The sequence below is a fragment of the Nelumbo nucifera genome, chromosome 6 (assembly GCF_055504915.1).
Source record: "Nelumbo nucifera cultivar China Antique chromosome 6, China Antique-T2T, whole genome shotgun sequence".
In the NCBI taxonomy this organism is placed as follows: domain Eukaryota; kingdom Viridiplantae; phylum Streptophyta; class Magnoliopsida; order Proteales; family Nelumbonaceae; genus Nelumbo; species Nelumbo nucifera.
This window is the reverse complement of record NC_142654.1, coordinates 2,568,217-2,591,361: the sequence shown is the minus strand read 5'-3', so window position 1 is coordinate 2,591,361 and position 23,145 is coordinate 2,568,217. Positions and strand designations below refer to the sequence as shown.

Genomic DNA, 23,145 nt, shown 5'->3' with positions numbered 1-23,145 from the left:
ATATTTGTATTTGTATTGCTTTCAAATTGAGCCATACATCCCATTTATATGGTATTGCGTATATAATATGTTATTTATTTATAAATATATTATTTATATTGTAATTTTATAATTTTTTTATATGAATTATTTATTTTAATTTATTATATATATATGAATAATTTATTATTTTTAAAAGAAAACAGATCGGATAAGAAGGGGTAGATCCGAAATATGATAATCAAGTGAAGGGGTAGATCCATATCCAGGAATTATTCGGGTTTTATTTGAAGGAATGAAGGAAGATTGTCCAACTATTTTTCATCAAGACGAGAAGAGCACAGTTTTAGCCACTCCCACTCAGTTGACCATTTAAGTTTGACCACTATACTATTAAAGGATATACGAGACACACTATATCATTGCGCAACGATTTTTGCGCGGGAAATATATAACGAACCGACGAGGCAGCCTCGACGTGCAACTTGCGAGCTTCCTCACGAAGTCTCAGCGCCAAGACGTTGTTACAAGCACCTTTGGTTTGCTGCACCCAGTCCCAGTCCCAGTCCCCGTCCCCGAATCCATCGCTGTCGATCTTTCTCCTCATCTCTCGCCGCCTTTGTCGATCATAATTTCCTCTATTTCATCTGTCTGCTTATCTATGCATATCCGTCAATGACGCTTTTACGATCTCGTGAAATAATTCCTAAATTTTCTCCTAAAACCCTAAATGCTCGAATAATTGAACCATCTACTCCAATACAACTCCAGGAACCTTCCAATGTCATTCTCCCCTCTCCTGCAATGAGTAGCTCAACTCCTCCTCCTACTTCGTTTAGTGAAAGGCCTGAAGCTTTTAAACCAAGACGGAGTCTTCGACTTGCGTCCAAGTCAAAAGCTGCTGGAAATGATGAAGGTAGCTGCAAGGGACACGAAAAGAAGAATGTTACTAGAGAAAATCTTGGGGCTCTGAGTTCCAAGGAGGACAGTTTGAATTCTGATGTTGAAAGTCTGAAGGGAACGAGTGAGGATAACCAGGTACCCCCCGTGGTTTATAGTTCTGCTGCAGACAGGGTCATTGATCGAGAGAATGATGAGTTGGGAACAGAAATTAAAGAGAATGAAGGAATTAAGAAGCATGCAGTTGATTTGGATGCCGAAGAAGTTACGGTTACCAAAGAACCCGCGTCGGGTTCCACTTCTAGTGGAGAGACGGAAATGGCGAGCCCTGATTCGGAAAGTTTGAGGACGAAAAGCCAAAGAACCATGAAATCAGCCCGGGGGAATGGAAAGAGAAAATTGGATATCGATATCAATTTACCCGCTTTGAATCCAGTGGAAGAAGATGGAGATGCCAATTGGTTTACAGATTTACGATCGGGAGCTAGAATTTCCAAGAGAAGAACAGAAGGGACCGGTATTGATTATAAGATAACTAAGAATGACGGTGACCATGATGGGTTAGTTTTTCAGGAGAAGGAAGCGAGGGAAACAGGAGGAGGAGATGAAGAAAAAGTGGGAAAAATCACCGAAAGTGGAGGGGTTGTTGATGTGGGAAATTTGGAGGCAGATCCAATTGATGATGATAATGGTCTTGTTAATGGTCAAAAAAGGTATAGCAGAGAAGAAAAAGGGAAGGCTATATTGATTAAGGATTCTTTTTTGTCGCTAGGTATTAATCCAGTGAACGATGATTTGGATCCTGAATGTGAAGAATTAATTGAAGACGCAGTTAGGGGTCTTATTCAGCTGCACGAAGCTGGAAAAATGGAGTTGAAAAAGCGGGCCACAAAAATGGCTGTGAGGAATAAGGCAATGCGAAGAAGGCAAAATAAGGAAAGGTTCCATGATACAGCTAGAGCAAATGCTTCTAAATTCGCCCATTTTCAACCTGAAGTTGAAGAGTCCCATAGTCCGTCTCATTCACATGAAAGGGAAATGCCATCAGTAGAAACCAATCAGGAAACTGAAGATTGGCCTGGTCCCTTTTCAACTGCAATGAAGATTATTAAGGATCGAATGAAGCTAAATTCTCAGCAGGAGAATTCCTTATTAGTTGAAAGCAAACATGCACCAGTGATTAAATGGATGCCCTCAAAAACTAGAGGTCAAAAATTTCCAAATCCCTCAGTTCCTTCGTTGCAAGATTTATCCCTAAGCATCCTTGCTAAGAATTCAGATGCAATTGTTGCTCTTGAAGGTGTCCCGGATGACATAAGGCACAAACTCAGTGAGTTGCTCTGTGACTCTCGAAGGATGGACTCCCGTTTTATGAACCTACTTGTCAGTGGCTGTCCTACAGAGATACGTGTAAAGAATTGTTCATGGGTGACAGAGGAGCAACTTAGCAGAACCTTTGGGATATGTAACACCGAAAACTTAATGGTAAACAATTCTTAATTTTTTGGTGGCTTTCTTTCTTAATTTGATAAAGTTATTGAGTTCTATGATTTATATAGATATTTGGGGCTATTTCGACATAGTTTTATTTTTTCCGTTTTTTGTTTTTTGTTTTTTGTTGAAACTCTAATTGAATAGCATCCTGGGTGAAACCTGAATAACTACATAGGGCTGAGTCTAAACTCTCAAGTACTCTTCATTCCTGCATCTCTTCAGGTTGGTAGGTCATACAACTTTTACTTGCTCTTGGATGTTGGATGTTTCAGCATAGGAGACTAGAAAGAAGTAACACCAACTTACTAATTTGCTAAGAAGGTTTTAGTGGTTGGTAAGATATATCAATGAAAGGCTACTGCATTTACTTGATCAATTAGGTTGTCTTAAGATAATGGTGGAATTGGAATCAGTAATGGAAATTAGGCTACTGCATTACTTTTAAATCATTTGTATGTGCTGTCTGAATGGTGGAAATGGAATTGGAGCCAATTCCCAGGTGGAATAAAAATGGTAAAATTCTCATAATTAAAATGACACATTAGGTTGTGTCAATTTCTGATTCTCCCTTGATGAAGAATTGTAAATGGAAAAGAGCAAACATTTCACTCTTCTGCCTCTCTCCATATGTTCTCTTAACTAGGGCATTAAATGAAGCAGATTAGATCCAAGATCCACACCTTCATAAAGGGCGTGAAATGGGGAGGGTCAGGTCCAGGATCCATCCTGCTCTAGATCCCTATTCTGTATGTCAAAATGAATCCGGCCCAAACCCATCAGTTACATCCACTTGAAATGTGGAATGGATATGAATCCCACCATACATTGCATTATATATTCTGATTGTGTAAATGGTTGAATGTAGGTCCAACTTAAAAGATTCTAATATAATCTAAACCAGATTCAAGTCCAACATCCCCATATTGGATTTGGCTGGTTCTTCTCCAAATCAACATGTTTCATGCCTACTACTACTCCTGCATATTTAGTGGGTTTGAATTATTAAAAGGAATCCTTTTTCAGGATGGAATTGATTGAGTAGATACAAATAAAATTTAGGCAGGATTTGGATATTCTCTTTTTAGGATCCAACCTTAGATCTGGTCAGAATGTATAACAAACCAGATATGGACCCATCTAATTATATCCATTTCAGATCCAGACCTGGGTCTGGTGAAAAATATCCTGTCTGGGTTGAAAAATGGAGCCAACTAGATTGGTTCTAGATTTAACCTATTGATACCCTACTTCTAAGTTCTAACAGTCAACCACATGATTCCCAACCAACATCCAAACAAGTCAATTTTCAAATCAATTGGATTTGATTCTTAATCCATTGTACCCAATTCAATGGATCATAATTCGAAAAGGCTAATTTCAAGCTCCTCGATCCAAAGACAGCATTGATCATGTTTAAGGGTCTTTGTGTTACTTGAATGAGTGTATACAAACTATAATGGATATGAAGTTGAATGACCATAATTAACCTGATTTTATTTTGAACTGGATGGTGCAGCTTTGCTATATTCCTAGTAGGGTTTATAGAGAGAAATACAGTGTACCATTGAGTTAGATTGCTAATTTAATTCACAATTTATGCATATGCTTTGTTGTAGTGGAGTTAGCATATGTGCAAGTCGTAGGACTTTGCAAGCAACTCACATTCATATTCAGATTGCTAAGTTTGATAGTTTATATTGTTAGACTTCCTCACTTTAAGAGAGTGAAATATTTTCAGATTGTGGTTCCTTCTACTTTGTCACTTCTCTCTAACATTAAGCATAAACATGATGCAAACCTCCCAATACAGTAGTTTGGTGTTATAATATGAATCTGGGTTTTTGACTGAGGTCCTGGTATACCAAACTTTTATTAGTGAGTGGAAAACCATTCAGTATTTAATGCTTTTTCAATAAAATTTCTCATGCTTGCAAAATTATGCTATCTTCTTTAAGATTTCTGCAATGGCATAGTATTGATGTTGATACCCATGATCTCTCTCTCTCCCCCTCCCTCCCTCCTTCCCTCCCTCCCTCTTGTAATGCATAAGATTTTTTTTTTCTCCTAGATAGTCTTGTTTAGCAAATATTTAGGAGATACACCAACCATCAGGAGTTGTTTGACGACAAATACTACCTATTTGGAAATGCATGAATCTTGCATATTTCACCTTGGTGTCTGAAGAATGTTTATGGTGTTTTACTAGTAAGCATGTATTTGGATGAACATTCATTTAGAGAGAAAACCCAAGGAGTGGTTCAAGCGGAGACAGGCTTAAAATTAGAATAAGCAATTTGTATTTTGCAGATGCTTGTTCTTGCTAAAGGAAGTCACCTGTGTTGATTATTTTAACTAGATCTCCTGTGCTCCTAAAACAAAATTGAAGTTGGGCCTTTGGGGCTTGGCTGCAAATCAGGGAGCTACCTGGCTGCAAATATAACTTGGACTGTTATATTTTGTTGGTAGTCTAGTGAAAATGTCTTGCCAAGATATATTTCTATACTTTGTATTCTCCTTTTACAAGTTGAAAAAAGTTTTCTCCTTTTGCAACTTGGCAAAGCTAAATGCAAGTTCTAATTTAGATTATACTCTCTTCTAATTATCTTATCCTAACTGGAAGATCTTTCTTACTTAGCAAAAGATGTTTGACTTGTAGTTTCTTCACTTTTAGTTACTAGAGTTTTCTAATTAGGTTGAATGTTCCCTATCATGAAATCAGGTGCTACAACTTGACCTATGCGGACGATGTATCTCTGATTATACGCTACGTGCTACATTGGCTCAGTCACCAAATACCTTGCCTGCATTAACAACTATATCCTTGATAGGGGCATGCCGCCTTTCAGATGTTGGGCTAAACGCACTTGTTGCTTCGACACCTTCTCTGAGATCTATAAATTTGGGACAATGCTCTCTTCTCAGTTCTATTGGTATCAATGCTTTAGCTGATTCTTTGAGATCGGTACTAAGGGAGTTATATTTAGATGATTGTCCAAATATAGATGCAATGCTAATCTTACCTGCATTGAAGAAGTTAGAATGTTTGGAATTGTTGTCAATGTCACGTGTTCAAACTGTTTGTGATGGTTTCGTTAGAGAACTAATTGCCATACATGGTCCAAGAATAAAGGAACTTGTTTTTGCTGATTGCTGGTGAGCTCCTTATCCATCTCCTTGTACATTTTGGGTATTTGCATGAAATTCCCTTTAAACCTTTGATCTAATTTATAGGGTTACATCATGACCATACTCTTTTTTATTACGTTCTTCAAGACATGCACCTTATTAGGGGTGGGAGTTTGACTTTGGTTTCTGTACACATACCTGTTTATTGAGGCAATGAAGTTTATGAATAGGGGGACTACAAAATAAACCACAAATTATAAAAATCAATTTCGACCTAAGACATGTTATTTAGGGTTGGCAATCATTTGAGTTAAAGAGAAAACATCTTGCAATAGGTTAGAGGTGGTCCCTTTGAGCATTATTCAAAATTTGCAAGAGTATTCATAGGTTGCTTGTTCATGTTATATATGTTCCAGTCTTTGTGAGATTCAGGTTTCAAATGAATGATATTGTGCCAACACTACATTTTATTGTTTTTATTTTTATAATGATTACTTCTATTGTCATGATCACTATCATTATTATTATGGAAACTAATTTGAAGACCTTGGTTAAGATCCCATTGGTGCCCGAAATATTCATAAAAACTTAGAAGTGCCTTGATGAGACAGATGAATTCTTGATGGGATGGTCTTGGAATCTCTAATAATACTGCTAACTTTGCTCCAATCAATCTTTATTAGCTCCACCATCCTATTCAACGAATTTGTAGAAAAATTAGGGTGTAAACTGAAGAATCCGAATGATTTAAAAATTTTCCTACAAAAGAAGGAAGAGAGTAAAACGAAGAAGAGGAAATAGAGTGAAGTAGTGAGGCTGAACAGAGAGAAGGTGACAAGCAATTTGGAGTGAAGGGAGATAGGAGGAAAGGGTGAAGTAAAGGCTAGTAGTAGGAGGGGAGCAAGGAAAAAGGTTATTATGAGGATTCTTAGTTGGAATGTGAGGGGGTTGGGGAGTGCAAGGAAAAGAGCATGATCAAAAAGGTGATTAAGAGGTATAACCCGGATGTGGTGCTAATCCAGGAATCCAAAAGAATGGACTTTGATAGCAGATGGGCAAAAAGTGTATGGAGAGCTAGGGGGATCAATTGGGTGGTTGCTCCATCTTGGGGATCCTTAGGAGGAATTGTAACAATGTGGAAGAGGGATGTGCTTATGGGAATAGAGGAATTAATTGGTAAATACGTAGTATCTTTGAAGTTAAAGCAAGTAGAGAGTGGGTTTGAGTGGGTGTTAACGAATGTATATGAACCAAATGATTATAGGGAGAGATATCTTTGAAGTTAAAGCAAGTAGAGAGTGGGTTTGAGTGGGTGTTAACGAATGTATATGAACCAAATGATTATAGGGAGAGAAAGGAACTGTGGGAGGAATTGGGTGATGTTAGGGGACTATGGGAAGGGCCTTCGTGTTTGGGTGGGGATTTTTATGTGGTTAGGTTCACAGAAGAAACTAATAACCCTAATCAGAGGGTGACAACAAGTATGAGGAGATTCAATCTCTTCGTGGATACATTTAAGCTTAAAGAAATCCCATTAGCCCACGAGACTTTTACGTGGTCTAATCTTCAATTGAATCCAATTTGCTCAAAGTTGGATAGGTTCTTATTCTCAACAGATTGGGAAGAACACTGGGGGAGTTCAGCATCTAGGGCACTTCCTAGACTCACTTTTGATCATTGACCCATGGTGATTTGCAAGGAGGACCTACTCCGTTTAGACTTGAGAACATGTGGCTACTACACACGAGGTTCACTAAGAAAATTAGAGAATGGTGGGACCAATGTAATCCTTCAGTGGAGTGGGAAGGCATGGGGCTTCATAAGAAGCTCCAATTCTTGAAAGCAAAGATTAGGGAGTGGAATCTATTGGAGTTTGGTAGACTAGAGGAAAGAAAGAGAAATTTGATGGATCAGACTGAGGACTTGGACATGAAAGAGGAAAGGGGAGAATGTGAAGAGGGAGACAAGGAACAAAGAGGGGAATTGAGAAGGCAGTTGGAGGATTGTCTATACAAGGAGGAAGTTAGTTGAAGACAAAAATCTTGCTGCAAATGGTTGAAGGAGGGAGATAGAAATACTGGTTTCTTTTATATGGTGGCAAATGGTAGGAGAAGAAAGAACTTTATCTCGAGATAGGAAGTTGAGGGGTCAATTTTGACCCACTAGGATGAGATAGCAAAGGCCTTTATTGATCACTTTATATCCATTTTCAGAAGGCCTTTAAGTGGGAGGGTGTGGTTAGAAGGGTTGGATTGGCCAGATTTAGGGGCAGAAAATAGACAAAGGTTGGAAAGGAGGTTTGAAGTGGAGGAAATAAAAGGAAGTTGTGTTTTCTATGGACAGAACAAAAGCTCTAGGCCTAGATGGTTTCACAATGGCCTTTTACCAAGACTGTTGGGAAATATTGCAGAGGGATTTAATGCTAGTGTTTGATGAATTTCATAGGAGGAGAGTAATTAATCGTGGGCTGAACTCCACCTTTATTGCTCTGATCCCAAAGAAGAAAGATGCCTCTCATCCAAAAGATTTCAAACCAATAAGTTTGGTAAACATTCTGTATAAGATAATTGCAAAGGTGCTGTCTTTGAGGTTAAAGCAAGTTTTGCCTGATATTATTGCACCTAACCAAGGAGCTTTTGTGAAGGGTAGACAGATAGCTGACCAAATATTAATTGCCAATGAGAGTGGAAAATTTCAAAAAGGTCAAAAAGAGAAGAGTGGTGTGCAAACTGGACCTAGAAAAAGCTTATGATTTGGTGGATTGGTCCTTTTTGAAGGAAGTGATGGGTAATTTTGGGTTTGGGAAAAGATGGTGTAAATGGATCATGGGTTGTGTCAGGAACTGTCATTACTCTATGTTGGTAAATGGGACAGTGGTAGATTTCATCCCAGCTATAAGGGGAATAAGACAAGGTGATCCACTCTCTCCTTTCTTGTTTACCTTGATTGTTGATGTTCTGGGACGATTGATTCATAGAGCATATTCAAGGGACTTGATAAGAGGGCGGAGGTTAGGAAAGGAGGAGATCCCACTTACCCACTTATAGTGCAGATGAGACAATGCATTTTTGTGAAGGTGGGAATTTGAGATGGATTAGGAACTTGAAAATGGTAATACAACTCTTTGAATAGATGTCCAGTCTTAAAGTGATTTTTGAGACGAGTTGTGTAGTGGGAGTGAACATGGAGGATGGGGAGATCAAGGAATGTGAGGAGCTGTTGGGATGTGCAGTATCAAGTTGGCCCTTGAGTTATTTTGGCAAACCTCTGGGAGACAACCCTAAGAAAGGCAATTTCTGGAATCCGATGGTGGAAAGATTTGAGAAGAGACTTGCTTCTTGGAAAAAGAATTATCTTTGGTGGGGGGATCACACTAATTAGGGCTACCCTAGCCAATATACCCATCTACTTCTTATCAGTGTTTAAGATTCTAACAAAGGTGTCTAATAGTTTGGAAAAGATGATGAGACACTTTTTGTGGGAGCTGGGAGATGAGAAGAGGGACCATAGAGTGGGGTGGGAGGTGGTGGTTAGAAGCAATAGGTTAGGAGGTTTAGGGATTGGGAATATTAGAAAAAGGAATGTGGCTTTATTGGGGAAATGGTTATGGAGGTTCTCTTTAGGAAAGGAGAAGCTGCTGGCTAAAATAGTGGTGAGCATTCATGGGCTGGAGGACAATGGATGGGATGCTGGAATGCTAGCAAGGACTACAAGTGCTTCACCCTGGAAAGCCATCCACGACCTATTACGTGTCTTTTCCCCTTTGATCAGGTATGGTTTAAATTCAGGCAACCTCACAAAATTCTAGGGACAGACTTGGGTAGGGAATTCCCCATTGAAGGACTAGTCTCCATCTTTGTATGCTCTTTTTGACCTAAGAAATGAGCCCATATTTTCCTTCATTATCCCTTCATCCTCAAATTCTGGGTTTGGATGGAATTTGGGTTTGAGAAGGGCTGTTAGAGATACAGACCTGAACAGCACTTTGGCTCTCTTGGGTGTTCTTGAAAATGTTTTCTTGGACCCCACAAAGGATGATACCAGAGTTTGGACCCCACCCCCTTAGGTTCCTTCTCTGGTGCCTCCTTTTTTAAAGTCTTGACTCAGCCAGACAACTCGTAGGCTTATCTTTCCCTATTAAAGAGATCTGGTGCAAGCCAATTCCTCCTAGGGTTGGGAGTTTTTGTTGGGAATCATTTCTGAATAGAATCAACACTAGTGATCTGCTTCAAAGAAAGAGACCCAAGACATGTTTATCCCCTCATAGGTGTATTCTTTGTAAAGCTGTTGGGGAGACTGGTTTTCACCTTTTGATTTCTTGCCGGTTTGCCAAAACTATTTGGGAATGGGCCTTTTCCCTTTTTGGGCTTGGGTGGAGCCCCCCTGTGGATGTGCAGAACTTCTTTTACTCTTCATTTTTCAAGTGGCATTTGAAGAGGGGTAGGATTATGTGGAGATGCCTAAGGTCTGTGGTGTGCTGGTCAGTTTGGGAAAAAGGAACTCAAGACTTTTCTCTGAAAGAGAAAGAAGTGTCGAAAATTTGATAGAGCTGATTCACATTAGGTACATTCAGTGGCTGAAATCCTCAGACCTATTCACAGGTTTTACTGTGGATGATCTGCTGAGGAAATGGAGAGAGATCGCTAGCAGCGCCCATGTCAAAATGGGTCTAAGTCTGTCTTGGGCCCCTCCTCCCACTGGATTTATAAAATTGAACTTTGATGGTAGTAGTAGAGGGAATCCTGGGCAGTTGGGCATTGGGGTTGTATTTAGGGATGAGAATGGGACTGTTTCAGCTTTGTTCTCAGGCCCAATTGGGGTTGGTGACTCTCTCAGGGCTGAGATCTTTGCAGTCTTGGAAGGTGCCCATAGAGCAAAGGATATGAACATTAGAAGGCTTGCAATTGAAGGGGATTCAGAGGTGGTGCTAGGGTGGTTGCAAGAAGACAAGGCTGGTTTATGGAACTACAACAATGAAAGGAGAAAATTCAGATGGCTGGTTAAGGACATGGAAATAAAGTTCAGTTGGGTGAAGAGATCTGCTAACTCGTTTGCTGATGAGTTAGCCAAGCAAGGGGTGGTCAGGGAATCTATATATTGGGCTCAGTTGTAATTCTGGTTTTTCTCACTTTGGGGGCTCTTGCCTCTGCTGGGGAGTTAAGAGAGTTTATCTCCTCCTCTGTGTAATTAATTATCCTGTTTGATTAATGAAAGTTTTGTTATTGATAAAAAAACCATCCTGTTGAACATTTTAATTGAGCACAGTGAGTCCAAGTGGTGTGAACTAGTTTTTTGCTCTTCACTGCAATAAGATTTCTATTAAGAATGGGGATTCAGTGAAGTCTTATGGGACTTGGTTTTCCAGTATATTGAATATTTGACTATTGGTTCAATAATTTTCCTCATAGTCTGATTGTTGGAGAAGCTTATCTTCTTCTATACCAATCAAACCTATATTTATCAATATCAAAAGTTACAGAAATCATAACACCAGCTTCAATTAACTGAAAGAACCATCCTAGAAGTTATATCCCTATTTTTTTCATGATGTAATATTATCATATTATGATGTCAAAATGTGTCAATTTAAAAAACAAGTAGGTTTATTGCTAAATTACAGGTTAAAAATATATCTATCAATTATAATTGGATCTAGTCCCAATTAATAATTGCGTCCGTTCTGTGTCTGTTATTACAGACCCTACAGGTTCTGGTTCGGAACTGGTTTTGCACATTTATTTATTGGATTGGGACACAGTCTACCCTGAGTCCCTGACCCTGACCAAACCTGACCCATTGACAGCACTAGTTATAGTCTTCAAAATTAAACATTATCTATCATGTAATTACATTCCTTGGAGACTTTCTATCCAATGGGAATAACTTGTAAATCAATTTTCAAGAAAAGTTTTTCTCTTTAGAAGGCATATAGTAATTCTAAATTCAGATAATCCTGATTTAGTTTTGAGCTAAACCCTAACTATTAGAAAAATCTTTTAGGCATGCAAAATCTTCTGATGCCACATGGTTAATGACGCCCTTCACTATTTTTCTAGGACAAAAGTAATTCAACAATGCATGATCAGTTTACATGTAAGCATATTATAGCTCACTAGTTTTTTTCCCCTTGATTCACAGAATTATTGCTTTTATACACAACATTTGAAATGATGTAATGTTAACTTGCCCATTGTTGATTTTGGAAACCTTTTTTACTGGATGCAGGAAATTGACTGATAACTCCTTAAAAGTCATTGCAGAAGCTTGTTCTGGATTATGTGCACTTAATCTTGCTAACTTGCACAAATTGACTGATTCTGCAATATGCTACCTTGCAAATGGTTGTCGATCGATTCAAATGCTCAAACTTTGCCGCAATGCATTCAGGTTTTTCTTTCTTTGTTCTGTTAACATCATGATCTAGTTGTTATTTCTCTTCCATAATTAATAAACTAAATGTAGTTGCTCATGGTGATATATTTTTGCAAAATTAATTATGCATACTCATGTTGTAAAGTTCACTCTTTTTAGCATTTTCAGGAAATATGCTGTTTTTGGAAATATTCTTTTTGTAATTTACTTGCTTTACTTGATACTACTTGCAAATTTAGTGTTACATTATTGACAAACACGTTTACCTATTTTCATTTTGGTCATGATTGCCATTGAAATGTGGAAATGAGAGTGATTAATTTGGCTGGGAACCTAGTGAGCTTCTTGATTTGGTCAGCTCGTGAGTAAATTATATATATAGTGAATAATATACTGAAAATAATCGGTAAAAAATAATATACTGAAAATATATGATATTAGTAAATACAAACTCCTGGTGTTTTGAGGTGTAAAACAGGTAGTCTATAGCCTAACTCTGGTTGAATAAAGATAGTTCACAGATTTGTGTTACTGCTCCATTGCATAATGAACATGCTGGTTGCACACACACACATACACACATAATTGACATTTTGATGTATTACCCATAATTACTACAATCCAATTGCAAGAGCGCTGCTCTACCAACTGGGCATATCTTTTTTTTTTTTTGTTGAATAACAGAAACTGATTTATTATAATAATAAGGAAAGTGTCCAAAGGGGATAAGGGGATAGATAAGCTCTCTTAACTCTCCCAAATACAAACAGTAAAATTACAATACAGCCCAAAATAAATGATCCCTTCCCATCTCCTGCTTTGCTAATGTATCAGTGAATGAATTAGCATTTCTTTTCACCCATTGCACATTGATTTCCATTCCTTGAGACAGCCACATACTCCGTTTCTCATTAATATAGCGCCACCATCCAGCCTCCTCTTCCTTCTTCAACCACTCAATAACCAACTTTGAGTCCCCCTCAATTACTAGCTTCTGAATGTTCAACTCTATAGTCCTTTGAAGACCTTCCATCACAGCCATTATTTCTGTCCTCAAAGAATCTCCAAACTAATCGATCTTGAGTAGACAACAATAATTCTTCCTTCCTCATTTCTAAAGATACCCCCTCTACCAACTGGGTATATCTCCCCAAGTCAGATGGAGCGTGCATGAAGGAACCAAATGTGTTTTCTATTCTTTTACCTGGCACAGTTTCCCATCCTAGACCTTAACTAGAAACCTTGCATGTGAGGTAAAACATCACATCTATGATTAACCAATTGACAGAGAATTAATAGATTCTTTTACGGGAGTGAGTCACCCTTCCAAATTTAGCATACAAATCTCTGTATTGTGCTTACCCTTTGGGTTCAACCCTATTAACTCTAGGATCCTTGTTTATTTGGGGTAGTGCTGGTTTTGTGCCTCTGGTCTTTCTTTCCTTCCTATTTTGGTTTATAATATGTTCCTAGTGTCTAATTTTCCTTTTGTAGCATGAGGGTACCTTATTTATTCCTTTTTTCTACATGTTCTATATCAATCAACACAGGAAACGGATATCTAGAGTTTATGTGGGACATACTCCTATCCACCCATTCCACTTATAGGGTCAAAAGATGCATTGAAAGCCAACATTGTGCATGGACAGCATATACATTGTAGAACACAATAAGTCTTATATAGAAAGTCAACACTTGTGAGATGCAATAAATGTGAAGGCAAAAATGCCTTTATCTCCCCATATGTGTTTTCTATGTAAGGCTAATTATGAGGGATTTTGGAGCCAATTCTTTGCCTTCTTCAATGCTCCTTGGCAGCTTCTAGCACAGATGTTCTTACTTCTCAGCAAGCTTTTTCTCCCCTAGGAGGAGAGGAAAGATCAGATATTTGAGACATCCTGTATTGTACACCATTTGGGAGGAAAGAAATGGCAGCCTTTTTAGGCAAAAGTTGGTTGGTCATGTCTTAACAGATGATTTTGCCATTAGAGTGGTTCATTGGTTATGAACCATAGAAGAGTTTAGTGATTTGTCTATGGATAACATGATCCAGACCAAGGGCCACCCAATGTTGGTCCTAGCTTTCTGGGGTCTTGGAGTGGTGGACTGGATACAGAGCCAACCTTCAGCATTCTTTTGGACAAAGTGGCTGCTCTTAGATTTGAACTGACATTCTCACACTTGTCAGCCTGAGATTTTGATGGCAGTAGAGGGGGTGCTTTTAGGTATGAAAAGGGTGATATTCTTGCACTTTTTTTCCAGGTTCAGTAGGAATGGAAACTCCTTGAGGCCAGAGTTGATGGCTGTGCTACAGGCTCTATCAATTGCAAAGGAATTGAATCTCACAAGAGTTCTGTTAGAAGGTGATTCACAAGTGGTAACAAACAGGTAGAGGTGTAAATTGGGCCGTACAGCCTGTGGCTCAACACAATTTTGAGCCAGCCCGACACGACGAATTGCAGGCCATGTCAGGCATGGCACGATCGTATGGGCCGTGTCGGGCCTAGGGTTTTAGGTCCATGGGCCGGCACGACATGGCACGACCGAGCGGACCGTGCCAACACAACCTAGCCTGTGGCCTGGCCTAGCCCATATATATATATTTATATATAATATATAATATGTATATATATTATATAATAATTATATAATATATTAATATATATAATTTTATTATATTATTTCATTTTATTATTGCATATACAAACAATTGTATACATTAAAATTCATATAAAATAAAATTTTAATATCTTTTTTTAATTTTTTGTCTATTTTTGAATTTATGATAAAATTTTCATTATTTTTTTAAAATTTTTAAAACTCATTGCTTGGCCCGGTCCACAACCTAGCCTGGCCCAAGACTTGACTCGTGGACCAGTCTGGCCTACGGCACGGGCCCATGCGGGCTTGGCCCGTGCCGTGCCGACCCCCTAGAGTATCCCAGGGGAGGGAAGCACGACCCAACTTGGCCCGCGGGCTGGCATGGCACGGCCCACACTTTGCACGGGCTGCATGCGGTCCGTCCGTGCCGGCCCAACATGGCCCGATTTACACCTCTATAAACAGGCTAAAGCATAATGGACAAGGGTTGTGGTATTTTAGACAAGAGATTAAGGAAATCAAATGAATAATCAGAAGTATGGAGATAACGGTTCAATGGTTCCTAGGTTGGCAAATGGGTTAGCTAATGCCTTAGCTAAACAAGGGGTGACTAGGGAGCAGTTGTTTTGGGCATTCATGTGATGGAGTTAATTTGTAAGGGGTAGGGTGGAGGTTCTAGCCTAACTGTTGGCTGTATTTTACATTTTTATAATTTTCTGTATATTTTTAATATAAAGTTTCAGTTGTAAAAAAGTTAACTTTTGATAAGTTCCAAAATCAGAGCTTGTCCCCTCCCCCTAAAAGCAGTGAAGCTAAATTTTGTTGGTTGCACTCTAGGGAACCAAGGATATTTATGGTGGAGGTGCTTTTAGGGATTTATTAGGGCCTTAGAGATTTTATTAGCTTTTTATAGCCTTATTGGTTTAGGTGGCTGTGGCTCTCTTAGAATGGAGATAAAAGCATCACTACTAAGGCTCAGTTTTTTTAAAGTTTTTGTTGTACCAATGTGGAGGTTGAGTAGGATTCTTAGGTGGCCATTGGATGGTTTAGGGAAGGAAGTGAGAGTTCATGGAATCTTCAAAATATTCCTAAACAGTCTAGAGAAATGTGAGCATCTCATTAGGGTTGCAATCTTTGTCTTTAAAATTTCTGTGTTGCTGATAAAAAAATAATAATAATAAAATGAGGTGTGGAATTATTAGGGATCATCAGTCCCAAGATAGCTTGTTTCTTTCTGAGATGTGTTTATTTGTTTTGCTGGTTTCCTATTTGGATTCTTCAATTAAAAAGCTTTTGTATCTGTTCCCTAGTTGGGTTATCATGATGCTCTTAAGTTTTATCAGTCTTTGTTGATTAATAAAATTCTTTGATCTTGTTAGTGATAAGCAGAACACTATGGGAGCAACAAAGCAATGGCTCTTTAGGGACCAAAATTATGGTTCTCTTAATTCTATGGCTTGTGTTCATTTGGCTATATAGATCTCTGGCAGATACAAGTAACTTTTGAAACAAGAATAATCTTGGAAAAGATTGGATGGCAGTGACAGAAAATGGCATGCAATGTTTGCATTATTAGAAGTCTCGTGAGCTTATGAGTTCACTTTTGCTCAGACATTTGATTTGTCTGAATGTTTCATCATAACTATCAATGAGATACCACATAAAAGGGTGGTCCATGTCAGATTAAGAAGTAAACTTAACCGTGAATCAGTAACAGAGACAAAGATTAGATTGGATATCAAGTTTAGAATGGAAGGAATCTGTTTCTCGTTTATGGTTGTCTTTCCTTCTTAATCTGATAAAGACTATCCTTTGATGTGGAATTGTCTCGTTGATTGGTATGAGAAAACATTCATACAAACGTAAGTGCAAAAAGGAACTGCTGAAGTCATGTCTATTCTTAATTTTGTGGGAACTTGAATGGAAATTTAGCAGGAGTGATTCTGAATTAGGAATCCCTTTAATAACTAGTAATCATGCTGGAAAGAGAATTCATTGTTTATTACTTCTTAAAGATTGGGGCCATTGCTTGGTGTAATGGTAAAATCTCATGCAGACAATGCCAGAACTTAGAGTTTGAATCTGAGGGCACCCAGTTTGTGCAAAGAAGTTTCAAAGGTTAGGTCCTTGTCCTTGTCCAGATAGCTGGGGCTGGCATTGGGTAATGGCCTTTTATTACTTCTTAGAGACGATCAATCATAAGTAATTGGGTAGGAGAGATTATATATCTCTTCATCTAGAAGAAAGTAAAGGTGAAAATAGTATCCGTCAAGAAAATTCTTTATATTACTGCTCTACCTTATAAATGCTGGTTTTGGGGAAGTTAACAGATAAAGGACCTGGCAATAGTGTGTTCCCTATTACACACTGTGTTCCTAGCCTACTACTTTGGAATCCTAGTTTTCTCCCCAAGTCCCTTTATTTGTGTGCTTGCTTGTTTGTAACTTGGTCTATTTGACTTACATATGTTCAAGTTTTTAACTGTAATATAATATGGTAGTGATTAGATTGTTAATATAGCTTGTTAAACTCGTGTGTTTTCATTCTTCAATTTGTTGCCATTACTTTTCATTGGCTAACTAACTAAAACACTTATTCACAGTGATGAAGCTGTTGCAGCATTTCTGGAAACCTCAGGAGGGTTCTTAACGGATCTTTCATTGAATAGTGTTAAGAAGGTGCACTTTAACTTGCAACACTACATTTTCCATCAAGGATTTTGTGGCTCCATTTTTAAATCATAAAAATCAATGATTGTCAAGATGTAAATATCATTTTCATGTAGGTACACCACATTTGTCCATCAATGTTGCACTTTAACTTGCAACACTACATTTTACCTCCCCCTACCACCAATGAAACTTTAAAGGAAAAGAAACAGTTTTACTTCTTTAGATGATCTTTATATCTAGTATCTCTTTCATAACTAAGGTATGCTTTGTTTTTCTTGAATTCCATATTCAGAACTTTTATTTGGTTCAGTTCCTATAACATGGAAAATTAGAACTTTATTTTTCCATGACACGGCTTCTTTCTGCAACTTAAACCTATTCACTTCATTTGTGCCATTGCTTGCAGCTACTCTCAAAATGATTCTACACACCAATGCATATATTCTCCTTACTCTGTCATACTTTCTGTTTCTGATTGGCATTCTATAAGTTTTTGTGGTGGTTAACTTAGGGTCATAGATGTTGTTTTCATCTGATTCCTCAAATTTGTCTGTCCTTTTTACTCACTATGTTGGTCTTCTGAACTTGATATCATTTTGAGCAGTGCGAATTGTGGTTAATGAGAGGGGCCTAGGGGGAGAAAACAAATATGTGCTGGCTACTGTTAGTTGTCAGGCTTAAACTTGTTATTTGAACTCAGTGGCTTGGCCTGTTTACTGTGTATGCCAAGCTCTGTCTGGCTCTAGGTTGTAAAATAATCATTCAGCTAGGTTCTGGTTTAGGACTTTGTGGAGGCCATAATCTTGGCTTGTTTGAACCTAAAAAGTTGTTTACCTGCTTTCTCATGCATCATGTGACTTATTACAGGTTGGCCACAATACAGCCATATCTCTTGCCAAACGTTCAAGAAAACTGCAGAGTTTAGATCTGTCTTGGTGCCGCAATTTGACAGATGAGGCACTAGGGTTAATAGTGGACAGCTGCATATCATTGAAAGTGCTTAAGCTGTTTGGGTGCACTCAGGTATGTTTGTGCATATTAGAAGCACTAATTTGTGTTGTGAAACATCACACTTGAGCCATATTTTGAAAAAGTTGTGATGGTATCCTCCTTAGGAGGAAAACATAGGCTTTCATTAATCTAAAATAGCTGGATCAGGACTGTTCTGAATTACCACTGCAGGCATTTTGGTGCACTAGCTACTATAAAAATAGATTGGATATTCTAACAAAAAAAAGTGTTAATGCATGTGTCTACAATCCTAAGTGTGAAACCAAACGGTGTTCTATAGATCACTTTACCTCAACTCAATAAAGCCTTTTCTTAACTATATAGGACCTTAGAAAGAGGAACTGTTGATTGGTGCAATGGTAAAATCTCAGGCTGTCAAACTTGAGAATACAGGTTTGAGTCTGAGAGCAGCCAGTTTATGCAAGAAAACATTCAAGGTTTACGTCCATATCCCAGTCCATTCCTAATGACCCCATATTGCTGGGAACAACATTGGGTAATAACCCTTTTAAGGGGTCTTAGATGGACAAACTTAGTTGTCCTCCTGAGGAGTATGATCCATTTTCCATCCTCTTAGTAATGTTTTTGATTACTATTGGTATCTTTATGGCTAGACATTGGTTGTTGTTCAATTAATAAAATTCTAGAGCTATCAATTAAAAAGGCTTAGTAACTAATAATATCATTGTACTTTATTTGTTTAACTCATATTAGCCTTAGAGCCTTGGAGGCAAAGTCCAAAGAGACCAGTTTAGCTACAAGAGCATGGTTCACAATATTGGCAGGATTTTTTTTCCGACCATCTTTGATATATTGTTGATATGCTAGTGATATTTCAGATTTTATTGATGGAATATGCTTTTAAGATTTAAAATTTTAGAATATTGTTAGAGACTCTGATATTCCATTAAATGATCGTAGTTCTTTTATTTCTTAATTTTTCCCTTAAAGAATAAATGGGGTTGCAGTGATTGAATGATTGGTTTACTATTTTGATACGATTCAACTAAGTCAGTATAATTCAAAAGAAAAAGAAGAGACACAACTACAAAAGATGATTCTCAATCTAATGACAAAAAAGACACGAGTCAAAATGGAAAGTAGTGACATATGCAATAAAGAGAAGATAAATAGAAGACTAAAAGGGAAACAGAGAGAGATACTGAGTGAAGTCTCTTAATCTTCTGTATTTGATTCATATGGTTGTTTGCTATGGTTTTTAAGCCTTAAATGTGCAATCATACTTCTTCTAATGTTTTCTTTAAGGTTTATTAACAAATTCCATATTTTCAAAAAATTTCTTTTTTAGATTTTCCAAATATCTTAGTGACATTAGAAAAATGTTCCCGAAATTTCCCCATCTCTACATGGTGAAATGTCCATCAATATTGAAATTGCAAACCATGGAAAAGAGAATGCCAATAAAAGAGGCCCTGAAGCTAAGAAATACAAATAAGAGGTCTTTTAATTCAAATTGGTGCCTCAAAATCTGAAAATTGCACTGATCATTTAGCCACTGATCTGAGTTACTCATAATCTGGTTGAGTTATTAAGTAAAATATTTAAAAGTAGAGGAAGTAGACTAAGATGGATTGGTCATGTGCAGAGAAGACCATCTACATCATCAATAAGAAGTAATCTGTTAAAAGTTGAAGGGGATTGAAGAGCTAGGAGGTAGACATATAAGGGCATGGGTTGAAGTAGCAAGAAATGATTTAGTAGCTCATAATTTAACAATGGATATGGCATTAAACAGAACGGAATGACAGAACAGGGTTCATGTGGCTGGCTCTATATGGTTGGTACAAGGATTAGACTATGATGATTTAAAAGTAAGAAAATACGTAGAAGTGTTTGTATAAAATGGTTATGAGGCCAGCAATGTTGTATGGAGCAGTGTAAGGCAGTCAAGAAACATGTCCAAAAATTAATATTATAGGGATGTGAATGTTGAGAATGAGTGGGAAAACTAGAAAGAATAGGATCAGAAATGTACTTGAAGGAACCTAAGAGTAGCTCCAGTAGGTGATAAAATGAGAGAAAGTAAATCAAGATGGTTTAGTCACATGCAAAGAAGGCCACCTACAGCACCCCCAATGAGAAAAAAATGATCTGTTACAAGTTGAAGGGTCTAAAAACCAAAAAGGACATGGGTTGAAATAGTAAGAAATGATTTGGGGGTCCATAATTTAACAATGAATAGGGCAGAATGGCAGATTCATTTAACTGGACCCCATATAGATGGGACAAGGCTTAGTTCAGTTGACAAAATACATGGAAGTGGGAAAATTAATTCTTTTTTGGAATAAAATTGTAAGAATATTAAAATCACAAAAATAAAATAAATTACAACAGTACAAGTATTTAAATTTCATGGTAAACGAAAATAAAAAAATTGGGGGTGGATTTAGTGGAAACGCCTGATTGCTGATCTATTTTAGTAGCTAATATTGGTGACCTGATTGCTGATCTATTTATTTACAAACCTCAGACAGGCCCAACTTGATCAGAACTAGTTTTACCAGGATTCAATCTGTATAACTGAGTTTTAAAATACTTATTCAGATCTATTACCAGGGAACTTATTGACCACCTTAACAAAGGTACCTGACCATTGGGCTGTCATGAACAAACACCTTTATATTGGATTAAAGAAAATGGTCATTACCAATATTTTACCATTGTACCCCTTTCTGTCTCTAAGACTGCTTACCATTGTTCAAGGTTTGGATTTGGAAGTGTCATGATTGACACCTAAAGAAATTTCAAGAACATATAGACCTCGTCAAAACATATCTATTTAAAACTATTTTCTCATCCAAGAATACCATGCAAAAGAGAGAGATAGTATACAAGAACTGCAAGCTTGTCTTCATGGGGCCAAGAGATGATATGGGCCCCATGTAATGCTAAGTGAGAGATGATATGCCCCCATTGAAGCCATCTGGACCCCATGATTAGTTTTTTTTTTTTTTCACTTACATGTTCTCTGGCCCAATTGGGGTGGGAGATTCCATGAGGGCTGAGATACTAGCAGCTCTAGAAGGGGTACAAAGGGCTAAAGACATGAATATTAGCAAACTGATCATAGAAGGAGGCTCTGAGATTGTGGTGAGCTGGCTAAACAGGACAATTCTAGGCTTTGGAACTACAGCAATGAAAAGAGGAAATTTAAGTGGCTGACTAAGGACATTGAAATTCAATGCACTTGGGTAAAAAGAAGTGCAAACTCTTTTGCAGATGGGCTAGCTAGGCAAGGGGTGAACAGGAACTCTATATTTTGGGCTCAGTTGTAATTGCTCTTATATTTTGGGTGTATGCTGGCTGATTCCGGGAGTTTAGATATTTTCGCTCCTTCCCATTATAAAATTTCTTAATCAATTAATGAATATTGCTGTTATTGATAAAAAAAATAAAGCTGATCCCTCTATCGTCTTAACAATCAAGCTTTCTGTTAAAGAAAGGCTCTAAACATAAGATAAAGATAAGACATCTGAAATTCATTGATGTTCATTTGTCTGACTGCACCTTTTACCTATTTTAGCAGTGTTCATGCAGTTAGCAATATACTTGGGATCATGTAACATCCAGTGTTGGTGTAAATATGTATAGTGTCGATATACAGGTATGCTGAACATGCTAGTTGCTTGGTATCACTAGTTTTTCTTCTCGACCAATATGATCATATCTCCTTAAACGTGTGTGGAGGTTCTCGGAATTGTCTCCATAGTATACATGTGTATTTCATTCTGGTTCTTAGACTTGGGTGTTCTTGGATCTTTTTTTCATGATCCTTGAACTTTGAAATTTATAATACAGTATAATGAAATCTATGAAGGTTAATAAAGGTTAATGATTTGTTCCCTGCAGATTACAAATTTGTTTCTGGATGGCTATTCAAATCCCCTTGTGCAGATAATTGGATTGAAGATGACCCCAATACTAGAAAATGTCAATATGGTTGGTCCTCGGGAAACTCCTCATTATTCTTCTTTACCTTCTTGCACAAGGTCACAAAGTTCAGGTGACTCAGATGCATGATATTACCAGATTGTTTTCACTAAAGTCCGGGAGACAACACAAATTTTCTTTTCCTTTGTAGAATGAAGCTTACTATGCATATACACTAGATCGGAACTTTCATCAGAAGAAGACTGAGATTGTTACATTGAGTTGAATCTCCCCCCAAATGGCGTCTTAAAGTTGGTCTTTTTTGTTTTTGCTTTTAATTAGTCTTGGTGTGTTTCGTTTTTCCCTTCACAGCTTGTTACCGGAAACATGTGCTATAATTACCAAAGTTGCATCATGATGGCTTGTCATTGCATGCATTTGTTCTGTCAGTTTTTGTTGAATTCTGATACAATGGATGGAAATTCCTTTTCTTGGAACGAGTGGTTTGTATAGATTACAATGAACAATTGATATATATTGAACTAGATGAACATTTTTCTTACTACTTTGTTGCAAGAGTCGATGATAGCATAGGCCATAGGGTTCTGGTTGAAGGTATGCATTAGGCCCTTGGACGATGCATGAGCCAATGGTTAACGACGTTCCTCCTTTTTTCATCTGGCTATTGCTACCCCCTCCCGATGTGCTTTTGATCTGCTAACCAGACATTCTCGTCTTTTGATAATGATTCATTTAGTTCAAACGAGGCTGCCTCTTCTAGCTTTAGCAATTTGGATGAATGTTCGTGTATCGATAGATCTGATCACTTGGCACTTTGTAAAATGTTTAAACCAAAAACTGATCAAGATATTGTGCATTATATATATAAAGAAAAACTAAAAATGACACTCAAATTGTACTTGTGGCTCTTTTACCAGATATACAACGTTCAAACCAGTTGAACGGCAAGTGCAAGAGGACATAGAAGAAGACAAATGGAGAGAGAAAATAAATAAATGGTTTGACATATGGTGGTCTGGACGTGAAGCCAATGCAAGTATAAAGATGGGATATATTAGAAAATTGTCCCCAGTGGGAA

The 23,145-nt window shown here is 37.7% G+C and overlaps 1 protein-coding gene across 3 annotated transcripts; it reads left to right on the top strand.

The window, feature by feature from the left end:
- Window positions 1–448: 448 nt before the first annotated feature.
- On the top strand, window positions 449–22,606 carry LOC104609326 (F-box/LRR protein). Of its 3 annotated transcripts, none has more exons than XM_088890832.1 (7): window positions 449–2,086; window positions 2,180–2,364; window positions 5,093–5,526; window positions 11,725–11,886; window positions 17,075–17,150; window positions 18,012–18,167; window positions 22,026–22,606. In XM_088890832.1, the coding sequence occupies exons 1-7, from the start codon at window positions 655–657 to the stop codon at window positions 22,194–22,196; spliced, it is 2,616 nt and encodes an 871-aa protein (XP_088746958.1). In that variant the 5' UTR covers window positions 449–654; the 3' UTR covers window positions 22,197–22,606. The 3 variants fall into 3 exon arrangements, with proteins under 3 accessions (XP_088746958.1, XP_010273917.1, XP_010273916.1); XM_010275615.3 differs by having other exon boundaries at window positions 449–2,364; window positions 22,026–22,115; window positions 22,258–22,606; XM_010275614.3 differs by having other exon boundaries at window positions 449–2,364.
- Window positions 22,607–23,145: the final 539 nt, after the last annotated feature.